General features: G+C 41.2%; 1 protein-coding gene across 5 annotated transcripts in view; it reads left to right on the top strand.

The window, feature by feature from the left end:
• CTNND2 (catenin delta 2) overlaps positions 1 to 17,940 on the top strand; it is a 1,245,479-nt gene that overhangs the window by 234,497 nt on the left and 993,042 nt on the right. For 3 of the 5 annotated variants that reach the window (XM_050937390.1, XM_050937389.1, XM_050937388.1), the window contains exon 2: positions 4,931 to 5,064. The exons of the other annotated variants lie outside the window; for them this stretch is intronic. In XM_050937390.1, coding sequence (XP_050793347.1) covers positions 4,931 to 5,064 — 134 coding nt within the window. The remainder of the gene's footprint in view (positions 1 to 4,930; positions 5,065 to 17,940) is intronic. 5 annotated transcript variants of the gene reach the window in all.

Raw genomic sequence — 17,940 nt, 5'->3', positions numbered from 1 at the left:
ACTAACAGCAAATGTTAGCAGTGCGTAGTAATACAGCATGTTAAATGCATAGTACCAGATAATACCTGCCCCAAACAGTTTGCAGTCTAAGTAAAGAAAAGATGTGTTCATGTATCACATGCTGAGTAATAACAGGAGAGGACTCCATGTTGTGAAAACTAAACTGGACTATTAAAAGATGTATTTACAGAGATGCTGCAACTGCAGCAAGCATTCCAGCCATGTCCATACAGATTGGCTTCCTGGTGCCTTCTCCAAACACTTCCATCCTGCAATTTGTGTTACTCCTTCCAGGTTTCATCCAGGTTGCTACAAAATGGATATAGCACACAAGTGTAGTTATCATAGTGGGAACTGTTATGTTACTTGCACTTTTTAAAAGATTTTTTTAACATATTTTAAAAAATGTATTATTGGGGACTGGGTGAGAGAAACGCAAGCGAGGATGAGTTAATAGAACAGGACCAACGCCAAATAAATCACCAACTAAATAGCAGCAAGGGAAAGGAAAAGACAAAAGAAGGAGAAGAGGGGAGAGAAAGGGGAGTAGTAGGGAATCTTGTGCTCCAAAATCTTGAAATTACATCCAAAACCGCATCTCTCAGGTTGGAATACAATTCCACAATGTGAGCCACTAGCCCACCTAAATTGAAGAACTGCAACATCAGAAAAAAAAAATGACCTTGCTTCCTATTAAGAAGTGACTAATAATTTAATTTAAAATAATTAGTCATGAGTACAAGATGGGTCATGGTGTATGTGTGCAAACATGTAATATGATGTTTTGTAGACAATATAATATTTTTAAATAAATTCCTGCTAATTACATTGTTGAGTTGCTGAAGTTATTTTGTAAAACATGTATCATATATTCTCATTCATTAGACCGTTCGTTTATAAGCCGACTCCCCAAAATGGATAGGTGAAAATAGTAAAAACTGTATGACCCTTTCATAAGCTGACCCTATATTTCGGGGTTTGGAAAACTTTGGCTCCCCACCTGTCAGGGTAAGCTGCTGGTGGGTTGGGACATTTTGTTTACTTGGAGCATCTGCAGGCATGGAGCCCCTTAACTCCCTGTGCTCATGGGTCGCTGTTCCCAGCCAATGGGAGCTGCAGGAAGTGGTGCCATCCTGCAGCTCCCATTGGCTGGGACCTGCTAACCGCGGCCACAGGGAGCTGAGGGCTCTGTGCATGCAGATGCTCCAGGTAAACAAAGCAACAATATATTAGATCAGGGATCGGCAACCTTTGGCACATGGCCTGCCAGGGTAAGCACCCTGGCGGGCTGAGCCAGTTTGTTTACCTGCTGTGTCTCCATTGGCCTGGAGCGGCAAACCATGGCCGGTGGGAGCTGCAGTCGGCCGAACCTGTGGACATGGCAGGTAAGCAAACCAGCCTGGCCTGCCAGGGTGCTTACCCTGGCGGACCGCATGTCAAAGGTTGCCGATCCCTGTATTAGATATTCAATTCAATGATTCGATAGAGTTTAAAATTATCAAAATTTGGGGTAGACCCATTTATAAGCCGACCTCCACTCTTTGATGCGTCACTTTTTACCAAAAATATTCACCTTATCAACGAGTATATATGGTAACTTGTTGCAGTAAAACCTATATTTGTTGCACTGAATGAGAAAAATTAAAAAGGCCCTTTTAAATCTATATAGAAGATGCTGATGCAGATTTTATACAATAAGCTTATGACAGGCAGGGACAGATGTATGGTATCTGAATTTCCATCTAACTTGGAATTCTTCTTGTGATGAGTGACCTTGTGCTGCCTATCCTTAGGCTCAGAAGGAGAAGGTTTCTAAGTAAGTTTCTAGTAAGCATCAGTTTCACTTGTACGCACAAACTGGCAATATTTTCATCAGCGATAATCAAAATTTAAAGATAGGCAATAAAAGAAATGCTGCTTGAGAGTTTATTAGAGTTTGATTTAAGGTGATGTTGACAATTTGTTTTAATGGTTATAAAGCTTTAACTTTTTGACTCTCAATAGCTACTGTCATTAAGTAATTATTATTTGACCTCCCCCATAATTTCACACAACTCTCAAAATTTAAGATAATATAAAAACCCTTAAAAATAAACATCAATATTATTTATAAAAATTACTTAAAAAATAAAATTCTGCCAGGCCTATCTATTCATAAGTAACTCTGTTTCTTCATCTTGACAATGGTATTATGCTGAGAAACTCAATTACTACTTGGCCATGTTGTGCCTTCATTCAAAATATATAGATTGAGGACACTAATGGGGCATGAGACCTATACATTGCCATCTTCACTAATTTCTGTAGAACAGGGGTCAGCAACCTTTCAGAAGCGGTGTGCCGGGTCTTCATTTATTCACTCTAATTTAAGATTTTGTGTGCCAGTAATACATTTTAACGTTTTTAGAAGGTCTCTTTCTATAAGTCTATAATATATAACTAAACTATTGTTGTATTGTTTTTAAAATGTTTAAGAAACTTCATTTAAAATTAAATTAAAATGCAGAGCCCCCTGGACCGGTGGCTAGGACCCTGGCAGTGTGAGTGCCACTGAAAATCAGCTTGCGTGCCATAGGTTGCCTACCCCTACCATAGGAGATACAATAAAAAAAAAAATTGTTATGAATAAGAACTCCTGCAGTTGCATTAAGTATGAAAAAATGTATAAACCAATTAGAGCAGGGGCGGGCAAACTTTTTGCCTGAGGGCTGCATTGGATTTCGTAAATTGTATGGATGGCTAGTTAGGTTGTGGGTCGTTGCCCGGCCCCCACCTCCTATCTGCCCCCCTCTCTGGAACTCCTGCACCCCAACCCCCCTTGTTCCCTGACAGACCCTCTGGGACCCTTGCCCCATGCACACACTCCGCACCCTGTCCCCTGATTGCCCCCCGACCCGTGCCACCCCATCCAACCCCGCCTCTCATTCCTGACGCCCCCCCCCCAGGACTCCTGCCTATCCAACAACCCCTTCTCCCTGTCCCCTGACTGCCCCCGGAACCCCTGCCCCCTGGCCCTCCATCCAACCCCCTTCTCCTTCCTGACTGCCCCTGGACACCCCTACCCCCATTCAACCCCCTGACCCCACCCTGACCTCCTCAACCCCTATTCACACCCCTGCCCCCTGACCACCACCCTGAACTCCCCTGCCCTCTATCCAACCCCACTCCCCCCCCCACTCTCTGCCCCCTTATCATGCTGCCTTGAGCACTGGTTGCTGGCCACACTGCCACTGCTGCCACCACACAGCACAGAGCACTAGGTCAGGCCGGGCTCTGCAGCTGTGCTGCCCCAGGAGCTCACAGCCCTGCTTCCCAGAGCATTGCTCCAGCAGCAGAGTGAGCGAGCAAGCTGAGGCTGCCAGGGAGGGGGGACAGCAGGGGAGGGGCTGGGGGGCTAGCCTCCCGGGCCAGGAGCTTGGGGGCCGGACAGGATGGTCCCGTGGGCCACAGTTTGCCCACCCCTGAATTAGAGCATAAGCCAATCACTGACTGCCAAGGATTAGGAAGAAAACATCTGTGACACGTTTTTTCAATACTTTTGAGGTGGCCTCTTTATAGTTTCACCTGAAGGTATGTTCCCCTCTTCCTTCTGCTAGTGTGGCTTGAACTTCAGGAAGGTTTTGGAAAGGTGTGTCCAACCAGGCCAAACGGGCACCCTCATGTGGTCTCCATGCATCTGAAGAAGCTTTTTACCCAGGAAAGCTTATGCCCAAATAAATCTGTTAGTTTTTAAGGTGCCACCAGACTCCTAGTTGTTTTTGTTCTCATGTAGCGGTGAGTATTCAGAGCCAATGTTATAAAACATCACTTCAGGGCTTTACTTTGGCAAGCTGTGTGTGTAGGCACATTCACTCTGTGCCTAGACAATTTTGGTCATTTTAATCCCAAACTTCCTCAATCACTGCTATTGAAATATATTGCACTTAGTTGGTGCTAGGTAGCGCTGATATGCATTTACTCTTTATTCTGGACTTGAGCTCCCCACACCGTTTGGTCTCATATAAGAGGACTCATCTAATAAAAGCTGATTTAAGTGGTGTGTGAGGTTTTACTCACCACTTAAGTCAGCTTTATAAGAACTGTAAACTAAAGGTTTCCTTTATAAAAATGTGGAACTAATTTCTAGGGGAGTGACACAGGTAAAACTAAGGTAGCAGGAGCACTTCTTCTAGAGCCCCATGGACTTTTACAGAAACTGCACCATTTATATGATATACCTGGGGACTATACACTTCATGTCACTTCGTACTATGGCTCAGCCTCCAAAATCATGACTTCGCTCTTGCATCTTATCCTTAGCTTTATAGAACAAAAAAGAAGAGACTTCACTTCTAACCATTGGCTTACTCACTTCTCTCACTCAGAAAAAGAAAGGGGGGGAGGGGGCAGAATAACTTTTATTACTGTTTTACAATAATATTGCTGATAAAACGTCAGCAAAAACACTGCTTAGATTTGTTGAAATTAGACAAAATACTAGACTACTAATAGGTGCATAGTAAATATGCACCTAATTCAATAAGTCGTGAAAATCTGTATTTCTCTCATCTGTTGGTCCTCTGCTTGCATGGAATTTCATGATTAATCACTCCCATGATATTGTAATTTTGTATTGGACATAGCCCCTAGAATACTATACAAATGCCACAACTGTACATAGTTTGAATTAGCTCCAATTGCAATGTTGTGAATGATATGGAGGCAAACTGGATTATAAGAATTCAAGCCTGCTTTTTAGGATAAATTTTAAATAATCTTTGTGTTTTAAAGAATAGTAAATGAAGGATGTTCGCATTATCTAACAGAAGCAAATTAGCTCTGCTGAACACAAAATATTTTTTTTTCTGAAATTAGGGTCGTTACTGTTGTATATATTTGGTTCCTGACACACATGTGGCTTGTAATATCAAAACATTTTTTTTAATCATAGGAGCTATGCCTGTGCCAGACCAGCCGTCATCTTCTGACAAGACAAGTTCCCTTAGTCCTGTGCTGAATACATCCAATGGAGACGGTTCTGAAACAGAGACAACCTCTGCTATTCTAGCTTCAGTTAAGGAACAGGTACACAAGTATAGTGGCTTTTGATTACATATTATGTCGCACATGCTTATGAGGCTTATTATTGATGCCATGAACCAGCAGAAATATTTCTTGTTTTAAAAATACCTCAATTTAGTTTCCTAACAGTATTTTGTGGTCATTGGTTTGAGGAGACGTTGGTTTTCGTTGTCGTTCTGCCCAGTATATTGTATGGTGATCGTAAATGACACTGCTACAAGTACACCATCCTTTTCCTTTCCTTTTATTACATGTGGAGGTTTCGTTGGTACAGAGTGTAAGTGCTAGGGACATATGAATCACTGTGAAGAAAGTAACTTTCATTCCAAAACTTTGCATAAATATTGAAGGGAAACTTAACTTGTTTGTTTGAAAATATTCTGTTAGTTGTTCACATTCACTTGTTTCCAACATGACATGAAAATGGTTGAGACCAGAAGCAGAATTTCCAAAATATATCAAGAGGTTTTTCTTTTGATATTGTCTACTTGGTTAAAACAAAAAAGGAAGTGCTAGAAATCTTGGACAAATGGATCTCATGAAATTCCACTCTGATTCTGATGAGACATAGGTTCAGATGTGTTTACATAAACAATTTAGTCTTCTGTGTATTTTGAGGTTCCTACACAGGTAATGAAAACTAAGTATTTTGAATATATATCCTTATTCCACTGTAATTCACTGAAAATTATTCAGTATATCTGTATAGCAAAAGGAAGTTTTGTCATAGAAATTCATTTATGTAAAACTGCTATACCGTTCATATTTTGCTTTTCAACCCCTCTGCTTCCAACTTTGGAGATGGCCATAACTGCAGTTCTTGAAAACAGCTGAGTTTAAAAACTGCTTATGATTTTGATCATTAGTAGCGCCCACTACACGCCCCCCCCCACAACCAAAAAAAACCAAAACAAAAAAACCACTTTAATATCTAGTTTTGGTAATTTGGACCCTTGACAAATTTTAATGTGACATGTGGCTTCATAGAAAAGGGTACTCTGACAGGACATCTGGTTCTAGCATCCTGCAGAGGCAGAGAGAGAGAGAAAGAGAGAGAGAGTTGTTGCTGCTGACTCACGAGACAAGCTTTGGCCCAAGAATATATGAAGAGTTTGAACCGTTCAGTGAGTAAGAGGGAAATAGGGGCAAGAACAGAGTAATACTGAAAGGAGAAACCCTACGAACAAAATAAACCCAATCTAGGGAAGACGTTTAAACTGAAATTTACATTTTGGTTTTTATCTAAGTTAAAGACAGGCTTAGGATGTGGTGGAGTTTGGATTTTAACTCTATGTGCCTGTTGTGTTGTGTTATGTTAGACAAGGCATGGGGGTAGGAATAGCTTAGTGGCTTCAGTATTGACCTGCTAAACCCAGAGTTCTGAGCTCAATCATTGAGGAGGCTGTTTAGGGATCTGGGGCAAAAAATTTGTTTGGGGATTGGTCCTGCTTGGAGCACAGGGTTAGACTAGATGACCTCCTGAGGTCCCTTCCAACCCTGATATTCTATGTGCAATAAAAACACAAATTATTCTTTTTAAAACGCAAAAATATTCAGATAACACTGACAGCTTTGAGGATTCTTAAAAGTTATAGAGCATATTTAATTGAAATAGTCTGTTGTCCTATACTTGTATAATACTTTTTTTTACAACTGTTGTACAATTGGTAGTTTATATAGCTTAAAAATTAAAAATGTTTTCTGGCATGCTACATTAACTTTTAAAGAGATTCATGGTTGCCCTATGTGTTTGATATGTATGAGGGTTTTCATGAAGTATTACAGCATTATCTGGAAACGCTCATTATCTAAGATGATATGTGAAATGAATAACTTATACAACCTAACTTTTTCAGAGTAGATTGTGATTTAGTGTATTGGGCTTAAAAGTTTACCAGGAAGTGAGAGTGATTCATAGTACATGTGTGCCATGTGACTTAAAAGTGATCTCTGTTTTATTGGGAAGGACTTTGGGTTTTGGAATGACCCGTATTTGGAAGAAAAACAAACTTTCTCTGGCTTATTTCCTCTCCACACAATACTGTTTGGTTCTGCTAGGCACACATTACAGTACTAAGCTTGAAGTCCTCACAAAACAGGAAAAGCCATATTGACTAACATTCCAGACTGCTAAAACATGGACTAATTAAATTGTTGAAACTGCATTTAAACATTCTGGGTGTATTTTGTGTGGTAATGAATTAGCAGGGAGATGGACTAGGTGATGTAATAAGTGTTCTCCATCTGTAATATCCCTGATTTATGAGTTCATTTAACTTGACATTCAAGATAAATGGCTTCCCATCTCCTAGCAGAAAAAAAACATGATTTGTCTGTCTAGCCAACACTTTGGGTTAATTTATCCTCTGGCTCTGCTCAGAAGTCTGGCCTTACTTGAAGATTTGGAAGCATGAACATGGCTAATTATGTAGAGGAATAAAAACAAACAAAGAAAAAATGGGACAACCACTTTTAAAATCAGATTTTCCTTGACCAAATTTAATAAAATATATTTTATTTCCTCCAGCTTGGTCATTACATATATAATTATTCCACCTAACTTTTAAAAAATTTCTTGGCTCAGCAGCAGAAACTTTTCATTTACTTCTGTGCTCTGTGAAATTGACATCTGAAGCTGTTTCTCTGGGTGACTGAAACAAGCAGAACCACAAATATAATCAGGGCCCGCTTTAGCAAGTGCGGGGCCCGATTCATGGGGCCAGCGCCGGCTTCAGGCCATTCCCCCGAATCCGGCAGCGGCCTAAGCGGGCCCCCCTGTGTGCAGAAAGAGTGCGGCAAGTCCTGCGGCCCCGCTCCCCTGGCCGGAGCCCCGCGGTCTCGCTCTCCCGGCCGGAGCGCGGCAACCCCACGGCCCGGTTCCCCCGGCCGGAATCCCGCAACCCCGCGGCCAGGCTCCTCCGGCCGGAGCCCCGCAATCCCGCGGTCTCGCTGCCCCGGCCCGGCCGCGGAAAGTCCCGCAGTCCCGCTCCTCAAGCCGGAGCCCCGCAATCCCGCGGTCGCGCTACCCCGTCCGGAGCGGGGCAATCCGAAGTGCCGTGGAAGACTGGGACCGCCACCTGGTGAGTACAAGCCCGACGCTGTATAGTAGTGTCATCCTGGCTGTTGTAGGTGCAGCTGATTTAGGGGTAAGGACAAACTTGATGAACATACATAATGATCAAAAAAGTGGAGGAAGGATAAATAGAGATTTAAAGATAAAAACACTTACATTTTCTATTTGAATTTCTTATGGCAAATGGGTGATTGGGAATTCTGCATTTTGAATTTAAAACTGACTTAGGTCTGAGGTCCACATGTACAATTTCTCTTGTGCATGATCACACACTTATCATACCAGCCTACCTGTAGCTGGTAAAATGCACATGAGGGCAGCATAGAGATAATTGTTTCTTCACTGTGAACAAGCGTCCAAAACATAATTTGAAGTAACGTGAACTATAAATAGTATAAACTGATTTTAATAAAACTTTAAAAATATGAGGTTAGTGCATAGGTTTTGCCTTTAAGTAATACTTTTTCATTACTATTATGGCTTCCAATAATCCACATGCTGCCTCAGTTTTACCAATGAGATTATCTGGTCTAATAACAGCAGATTGTTTAATATTCCAACCATAAAAGTTTCATATTTAACTCAGCAATAATGAGCTCGGAATCTATTTCTGCATGCTTTTCATGTTGTGTCTTTATGATAAAGTATAAACACAGAACAAAGGCTTGGATGTTGTTTTTTAAAGTAATTTCATCAGTTTTATTACTAGCTATTATATGTAAATTCATGTATTGAGGATTTTTCCAAGGATGTTTTGCCTGAACTGACATAGTGGGTCACACTCAGGTGTTGGACTGCACCTGGGAACATAAATGAAAATGAATGGCTAAGAGGGGATATAGGTTACAACTTTGGTTCCCTGCTCTCAATTTCCTCGAAGTCCTGTATAATTCCTGTATAATTCCCAGCTGTAGAGGGGGCAGTTTGGGGCAGGGCCTTGGTGCATAGCCCGTGTTTGCGAATGCTCCCTGACCAGGCTGTTTCATGTCATGCACAAGTTACTCTGTTCCTGATAGGGACAATTTTTGTGGTGGAAATAACTTTAATGTGATCACATGCTACTTTTCAGCATGAATTTGTTCCCGTGTCAGCAGTAAATGACATGGGGACTCATTGACGGTATGAAAGTGGAGATCCATATAATGCTTCATAAGACTGTATAGTAAATATTGTTGTTCCCCCAGTTCTTTTTAATACTGAAGCACAGGTGAGGTAACTGGTAGGTGAGGTCCCAACTGGTTGGAAGACTGTACTCAAACTGTCAAACTGGGAGGGTGTATGTGATATGGTACTGCAGGAGTCAGTCCTTGGTCTGGTACTAGCCAATATTTTCATTCAGACTTGGATAATGAAATGAAGAATGTGTTTATAAATATGCAGATGACCCCGAGCTAAAAGGGGTTTCAAGTACTTTGGAGAATAGGATTAAAATTCAAAATGACCTTGAAAAATTGGAGAATTGGTCTGAATTCAACAAAATGAAATTCAGTAAAGACAAATGCAAAGTTCTTCACTTAGGAAGGAAAAATCAAAAGCACTACTACAAAACAGGGAATAATTGCCTATGTGGTGGTAATGCTGGAAAGGATCTGGGGGTTATAGTGTGTCATGAGTTGAGTATGAGTCAACAGTGTAATGCTGGTGTGAAAAAGGCTATATCATTCAGGAGTGTTGTATGTTGGAGATCGGAGGTAACTGTCCTACTCTGCTTGGCACTGATGAGGCCTCAGCTGGAGAACTGTGTCCAGGTCTGGGCACCAGACTTTAGGAAAGAAGTGAGTAAATTAGAGAGAATCCATAGGAGAGCATTAGAATACTTGATCTAAGAGGAAAGGTTTTAAAAAACCAAACCAAAACCAAAAAAAAAAACCCTCTGGGAAACAAGCAGGGAGAACTGGAATTCCTTGCACAGTCAAGGAACTAATGATGTGGTTGGAATAACAGAGACTTGGTGGGATAGCTCACATGACTGGAGCACTGTCATGGATGGGTATAAACTGTTCAGGAAGGACAGACAGGGAAGAAAAGGTGGAGGAGTTGCACTATATGTATGAGAGCAGTATGATTGCTCAGAGCTCCGGTATGGAGAAAAGCCTGAGTGTCGTTGCATTAAGTTTAGAGGTGAGAGCAACAAGGGTGATGTCATGGTCGGCATCTGCTATAGCTCACCAGACCAGGAGGATGAGGTAGACAAGGCTTTTTTTGGACAACTAACAGAAGTCTCCATATCACAGGCCCTGGTTTTCATGGGAGACTTCAGTCATCCTGACATCTCCTGGGAGGGCAATACAGCAGTGCACAGACAATCCAGGAAGAGTGTTGGGAACAATTTCCTGGTGCAAGTGCTGGAGGAACCAACTAAGGGCCATGCTCCTCTTAACCTGTTCCTTACAAACAGGGAAGAATTGGTAGGGGAAGTAGAAGTGGGTGGCAACCTGGGCAGCAGTGACCATGAGATGGTCGAGTTCAGGATCCTGACAAAGGAAGAAAGGAGAGCAGCAGAATACGGACCCTGGACTTCAAAAAAGCAGACATTGACTCAGGGAACTGATGGGCAGGATGAAAGGAAAGCAGTGGATGTGTTATTCCTTGACTTTAGCAAAGCTTTTGATATGGTCTCCCACAGTATTCTTGCCAGCAAGTTAAAAAAAAGTATGGATTGGATGAATGGACTATGAGTCAACAGTGTGCCCTGGGAGGCTAATATGAGGGGGAAAGGAGTCCAGGAGAGTTGGCTGTATTTTAAAAATGCCTTATTGAGGGTGCAGGAACAAACCATCTTGAAGTGCAGAAAGAATAGCAAATATGGCAGGTGACCAGCTTGGCTTAACAGTGAAATCTTCGGTGAGCTTACACACAGAAAGAAAGCTTACAAGAAGTGGAAACTTGGACAGATGACTAGGGAGGAGTATAAAAATATTGCTTGAGCATGCCGAGGTGTAATCAGGAAGGCCAAAGCACAACTGGAGTTGCAGCTAGCAAGGGATGTGAAGGGTAACAAGAATGGTTTCTACAGGTATGTTATCAACAAGGAGAAGGTCAGGGAAAGTGTGGGACCCTTACTGAATGGGGGAGGCAACCTAGTGACAGATGATGTGGGAAAAGCTGAAGTACTCAATTATTTTTTGCCTTGGTCTTTACAGACGAGGTCAGTTCGCAAACTGCTGCATTGGGCAGCACAGTACGGAAAGGAAGAGAGCAGCCCTCAGTGGTGAAGGAACAGGTTAAGGACTATTTAGAAAAGCTGGACATGCACAAGTCCATGGGGCCAGATGCAGTGCTTCTGAGGGTGCTGAGGGAGTTGGCTGAAGTGATTGCAGAGCCATTTGCCACTATCTTTGAAAACTCGTGGCGGTCGGGCGAGATCAGGGGAGGTCCTGGACAATTGGAAAAAGGCAAATATAGCACTCATCTTTATAAAAGGAAAGAAGGAGAATCTGGGGAACTACAGCTTCATCTAAGTCCCCAGAAAAATCATGGAGCAGGTCCTCAAGGAATCCATTAGGAAGCACTTGGAGGAGAGGAAGGTGATCAGGAAGAGTCAACATGGATTCACCAAGGGCAAGTCATGCCTGACCAACCTGATTGCCTTCTATGATGAGATAACTGGATCTGTGGATGAAAGGAAAGCAGTGGATGTGTTATTCCTTGACTTTAGCAAAGCTTTTGATATGGTCTCCCACAGTATTCTTGCCAGCAAGTTAAAAAAAAGTATGGATTGGATGAATGGACTATAAGGTGGATAGAGAGCTGGCTAGATCATTGGGCTCAACAGGTTGTGATCAACAGTTTACAGTCTAGCTGGCAGCCAGTATCAAGCGGAGTGCCCCAGGGGTTGGTCCTGGGGCCAGTTTTGTTCAACATCTTCATTAATAATCTAGATGATGGGATGAATTACACCCTCAGCAAGTTCATGGATGACACTAAGCTGTGGGGAGAGGTAGATACACTGGAGGGTAGGGATAGGATTGGAGGATTTGACCAAAATAAATCTGATGAGGTTCAACAAGGACAAGTGCAGAGTGCTGCACTTAGGACGAAAGAATTCCATACACTACTACAGGCTGGGAACTGACTGGCTAAGTGGCAGTTCTATGGAAAAGGACCTGGGATTACAGTGGATGAGAATTTGGATATGAGTCAACAGTGTGCCCTTGTTGCCAAGAAGGCTAACAGCATATTGGGCTGCATTAGTAGGAGCATTGCCAGCAGATCGAGGGAAGTAATTATTCCCCTCTATTCGGCACTGGTGAGGTTACATCTGGAGTATTGCATCCAGTTTTGGGCCACCCGATACAGAAAGGATGCAGACAAATTGGAGAGTGTCCTGCAGAGGGCAGCAAAAATTATTAGAGGGCTGAGGAGAGGCTGAGGGAACTGGGATTATTTAGTCTGCAGAAGAGAAGAGTGAGGGGGGATTTGATAGCAGCCTTCAACTCCCAGAAGGGGGGTTCCAAAGAGGATGGAGCTAGGCTGTTCTCAGCAGTGGCAGATGACAGAACAAAGAGCAATGGTCTCAAGTTGCAGTGGGGGAGATCTAGGTTGGATATTAGGCAAAACTATTTCACCAGGAGGGTGGTGAAGCACTGGAATGTGTTACCTAGGGAGGTGGTGGAATCTCCATAGTTAGAGGCCCGGCTTGACAAAGGCCTGTCTGTGATGATTTAAGGCCTGGCTTGACAAAGTCATGGCTGGGATGATTTAGTTGGAGTTGGTCCTGCTTTGAGCAGGGGGTTGGACTAGATGACCTCATGAGGTCTCTTCCAACTCTAATCTTCTATCATTCTATTATTCTGTTCTTGAGAAAAGAAGACTGGGTGATCTGATAAGTTTTCAAATATGTTAAGGGCTCTTTTATAAAGAGGAGGGTGATCAGTTGTTCTTCATGTCCACTGAAGGTAGGACAAAAGTAATGGGCTTTATCTGCAGTACCAGAAAGTTAGGTTAGATATTAGGAGAAACTTTGTAATAGACTTCCAAGGGTAGCTATAGATTCCCATCATTGGAGATTTTTAAAAACGAACACCTGTCAGGCATATTGTAGGGTTATTTGTTCCTGCTGCAGTGGAGAGGACTGGACTTGATGACTTCTTGAGGTCCTTTCCAGCTCTACATTAACATGATGCTACAGTAGAACCTCAGAATTACGAGCACCAAAATTACGAACTGATGGGTCAACCACACCCTCATTTGGAACCGGATGTATGTAGTCAAGAAGCAGAGGCATAAATTTTAAACAGCAAATACAATATAGTACTGTGTTAAATGTAAACTACTAAAAAATAAAGGGAAAGAAAAAAATATTTGACTAGATAAGAAAACTATTTCTGTGTTTATTTCATTCAAATTAAGATGGTTAGAAGCAGCATTTTTCTTCTGCATAGTAAAGTTTCAGAGCTGTATTAAGTCCCTGCTCAGTTGTAAGCTTTTGAAAGAACCATAACGTTTTATTCAGTTATGAATATTTCAGAGTTATGAACAACCTCCATTCCTGAGGTATTCGTAACTCTGAGGTTCTACTGTATATACTTTCACACAATCTAAGGTGCTTCATCATTGCCTGAGAAAATAGTTAACTTCATTTAGGCATCCTGAGTGTGCTCACATGGCTTTTATCTTGTGCTGAATATTGGTTTGGCATTGACACTTCTTAATTTCAAGTCACATTTCAGTTATTGAAAAGAAAACAATAAATTGGATATCCAGATTTCTCCAGCTATTTTATAGCAGAGACCATTTATTAACAGAAAACGTGTTTGCTGGACCATTTGGAACACATGGTTACTCTATTAGTAGTAGATCCGATTATTCAAAAGTCATAAGAGGTTAAACAATAATAAATGTTTTGTTTGTTTGTTTTTTAATTTGCTTTCTGGGTTCATGTTTTCAAACTTTTCTCAGGAAACATGGGTACAATAATACTTTTTTTTTTTTTTAAGTGAAAACTGGACTTGACATGGAATCACAAGAAATGAGCGCATGCTTTAAGGAAAAAAAAGCACACCAAATATAAGACTCATGGTGAAATCACCACATTTGTCATCACTGGGTAAAATGGTAGATAAAACCCAATTTTTGATTGGAGGAGAGTATGAGACTGGAGTGTGTATGTATGGGCGGCGCGGGGAGAGAAGAATTAGCAGCAACATATTTTGTAGGAATTGCAAAATAAAGAAACTAAAATGCCAAAGTCAGCCATGACTCCCACATCTGCTTCCCTTAACCACAAATTTCCAAAAATGTGCTAAAGCTATCCCCCAGGCAAACATGAGACATCAGTACTCCATGCTTTCAGGAGTGACCTTGCGGTGGATATAAATAAGTAGGAGACGTGGCAGATTTCTGCTCTGGAATTATCACCAATGTATGCAGCATTGGCACATGTTCTATGCTTTCTAGATGGCTTGGGTGGAGGTGTTAATGTGTACATGGTGTTAAGGGGTGGGAGTAACAATGGCTGCTGAAGAAGTTGTAATACCAGGGGGAGAGGCAATCAGGAGAGAACCTTGGAGAAGCTGAATCTCAGAATGGAAGTCTCCATATATATGTGGCTACCTCACATTTTCAGGTGGCCCAGCCTGACTCTTTTGTAATGCCAGAAGCCACTCCCACTTGAAAAGAGAATGTGGAGGAAAACTTCTGCAAATATTAAGTTGCATAACATTGAGGCTTTTCTGGTACACTTTTGCTGTGTGTTTAAATAGAAATTTGTAAATATTTTCCAAATAAAAATATATTTTTTTATTAAATTTGTTATTAAAGTAACTTTAGTTGATTGTATTTTCCCTTTACAGAATTACTAAAATATTTTAAAGGAAGCCAGATATTTAGGGGAAGAAAACCATGCATGATACCTTGATTAATTTCCTAGCCTTAGGATATAATGGCAGGTCAAATGTAGGGTAATAATAAAGCATTATAAGAAACAAGTTATAGTTAAAATACAGATTAAATAAATCATTTAAAATGTAAACTAGACTGGATGTAAATTAGATCGTGTTACTACATAATGAGCACATGGTTATGAAAATGTGACAGTGGATAGGACACTGCACTGGGAGTGAGGAGGCCTGGTTTCTATTTTTGGCTCTTCCACTGACCTGCCATGTGATGTGGGTTGGGCAAGTGCCACAGTGGCTCAGTCTCCCCATGTCTGAAGTGGGTAAAATATTTACCCTCCTTTGTATAGCATTTTAAGATTTCAGAATCAAAGTGACACATTTATCAATCCACATTGTTACACATTCATGGATGTTAAGGCCAGATGGACCATTAAATTATTATCTGACCTCTTGTATAACATAGGACATAAAATCACACCCAATTATGCTTGTATTGAACACAATAACTTAGGTTCAACCAAATCATATCTTCCAGAAAGACTTCCAGTCTAATTTGAAGACATATAGACTATATAACAACAATCATTGTAGAAGCCTTAGAATAGAAGCCAAGAATTACTATGAAAGTCTTAAGCTTTTTCTTCAGAACAAATCAAAACCCTTAGAAGCGTGTTTCTAAATAGATTAAATTATGATAAATCCATAGTTTGCCTCCTCTCTGACATCACAGCTATTATTTCTTTTAAAAGTTTTCGTGGCTTCCCTTCAGATCCATGCTAATTGTATTTAATCAATAAATACCATTCCAAGCTGTCTCTTACCACCACTCTGTATAGTATACCATTATCTTCTGTTCCTTCATTAATAACTCCCATTTCCAATATACTTTTAAAATATGTCAGCTAGAGAGTCTCCTTCCTCTTTCCTTTGTCTTTTTTCAAATACTGTATTGATTTTTAGATATTAATACATTGTAACAGGAAACAGACTCATCCATAGTTTACATTTCACACACCATAAGCACTTTCTAATACATGTAACAAATATAATAACTCTCACTTGCAGGGTTCACTGAAATATGTGAAGTTTGGAGAACTGAGCTTGTACCTTCATAATATAGCTACAAATTAGCAAGATATCTGATGAAAAATGTATGTTTTGTGGGAATAGAGAATTTTTGGAGAAATAATTTCTTACAACAGGGCCCTTTCCTTTGATTCTCAGAGGAGAAAGGAATAAATTAGCACATTTGCTATATGTCTTGCAATACAGAATTCTAGCATTATGGACCAAATTGGGCTGGTCTCATGTAGCTCTTCTCCTGGAGCAACCACAGTCTTTATGAGCTTTGATAAATGTTAGTTTTAAAATTACAAGAGTGGAGAATGAAACAAGTAGTCTCTATAGGGATAACTTCCATACATACTGCTTCTGATACCAAAGAGATGAACTGCAATGGTTGCAAATAAGAGAAGGGAATTACATCACTGGGAAAGGGTAGTGGTGATGTTAAGAAGGGGAACGCTACTGGAATGAATTGAGGCAGAGGCTTGCAGAAATGACCTGTGCTGCATGAAAGTACCAAAAGGGAATACCTTCCTTACAGCCAGGAGTGGCGCCAGGGATTTTGGCGCTCTAGGCGCAGGGCCAGCTCGCCGGTCCCACGGCTCCGGTGGACCTTCCGCAGGCGTTCCTGCAGACGGTCCACTGGCCCCGTGACTCTGGTGGACCTGCCGCAGGCGTCCTTGCGGACGGTCCGCTGGTCCTGCGGCTCCGGTGGACCTGCCACAGGCCACTGGAGCAGTCTGCCACCCTCCCAAATCCTGGTGCCCTAGGCGACCGCCTAGGTCACCTAAATTGAAGTGCCGGCCCTGCTTACAGCCATACTAGATCTCCAACAAAATGACCATAAGAAGAGGGAGGAATGTACCACGTCCCGCTGCTATATACAGTACTTGGTTTAAAATAAATATTTAAAAATTATTTAATCAAAGCCAAGTAAAAGAACTTCAGCTAAAATTAGGTTGAAACTGAATTTTAGCATAGTTCTAATTTAAAGTTATATTATAAAGACCTTGTAAAGAAAGACTAGAGATGAATCCGTTTCTGTTAGCAGTGCTGTATTGGCATTTTGAGACATTAAATTTGGTGCCTTCTTTTTGTTGCTTCTTGTACCCACACATGTTCAGACTATCGCTATTGCCACTCTGTGAACTTACTCATACGCATATATTTATAGATTTAGCCAATTCATTTTTACAAAATCAAATTCCTTTAAGCCAATATGGTGTAATATGTTCTAGATCCACATTCTAAGATTGATCAGGTACCTTGTTCAGACAAAATATCCAGTTAGACTACTGTTTGCAAAATATAATTGACTATTTAAAAAATATTCATATTCAAGCAAGTCATGTGGCTCTCATTGCCACATTCTGTAGTCTTGAAGCTCAGATTTAATGAGTGAATCCAGTACTGAGATCAGTTAAATTATTAGGTCCATATATTTAATCACGGGGTTTTTGGAGGTTCATTTTTGTGATTTGGGGTGCATTTTCTGCTGAACCTGTCCCTTTGTTGAGCTTTTGAGACTTCAAGATGAAAAATTATCTTTGGTAGGAGACAATGTTCCTTGACCTGAAGAAGAGCTCTGTGTAGCTCAAAAGCTTGTCTGTCACCACCAGAAGTTGATCCAATAAAATATATTCCCTCACTCACCTTGTGTCTCTAATGTTCCTTTTATACATTTTCCAAGTCAGAATAACTTCTTGTAGCCACATTATTGCCATTGAGAAATTCACACTAGGTGCATTTAAAAAACAAACGGTAAATTGTATAAGAGAGGAATGATGCTCCAAACTGCTACCACTTGCCATCTTCCATCTTAGCACTCCTCTCCAGCCACTCTTCTCCTTAATACTGGAAAGATCCGCTAGCCTGGGTACCAGTCTTCATCACCTCCGA

The sequence above is a fragment of the Gopherus flavomarginatus genome, chromosome 2, assembly GCF_025201925.1.
Source record: "Gopherus flavomarginatus isolate rGopFla2 chromosome 2, rGopFla2.mat.asm, whole genome shotgun sequence".
Taxonomy (NCBI): Eukaryota; Metazoa; Chordata; order Testudines; family Testudinidae; genus Gopherus; species Gopherus flavomarginatus.
This window is presented reverse-complemented; position numbering and strand designations above follow the sequence as displayed.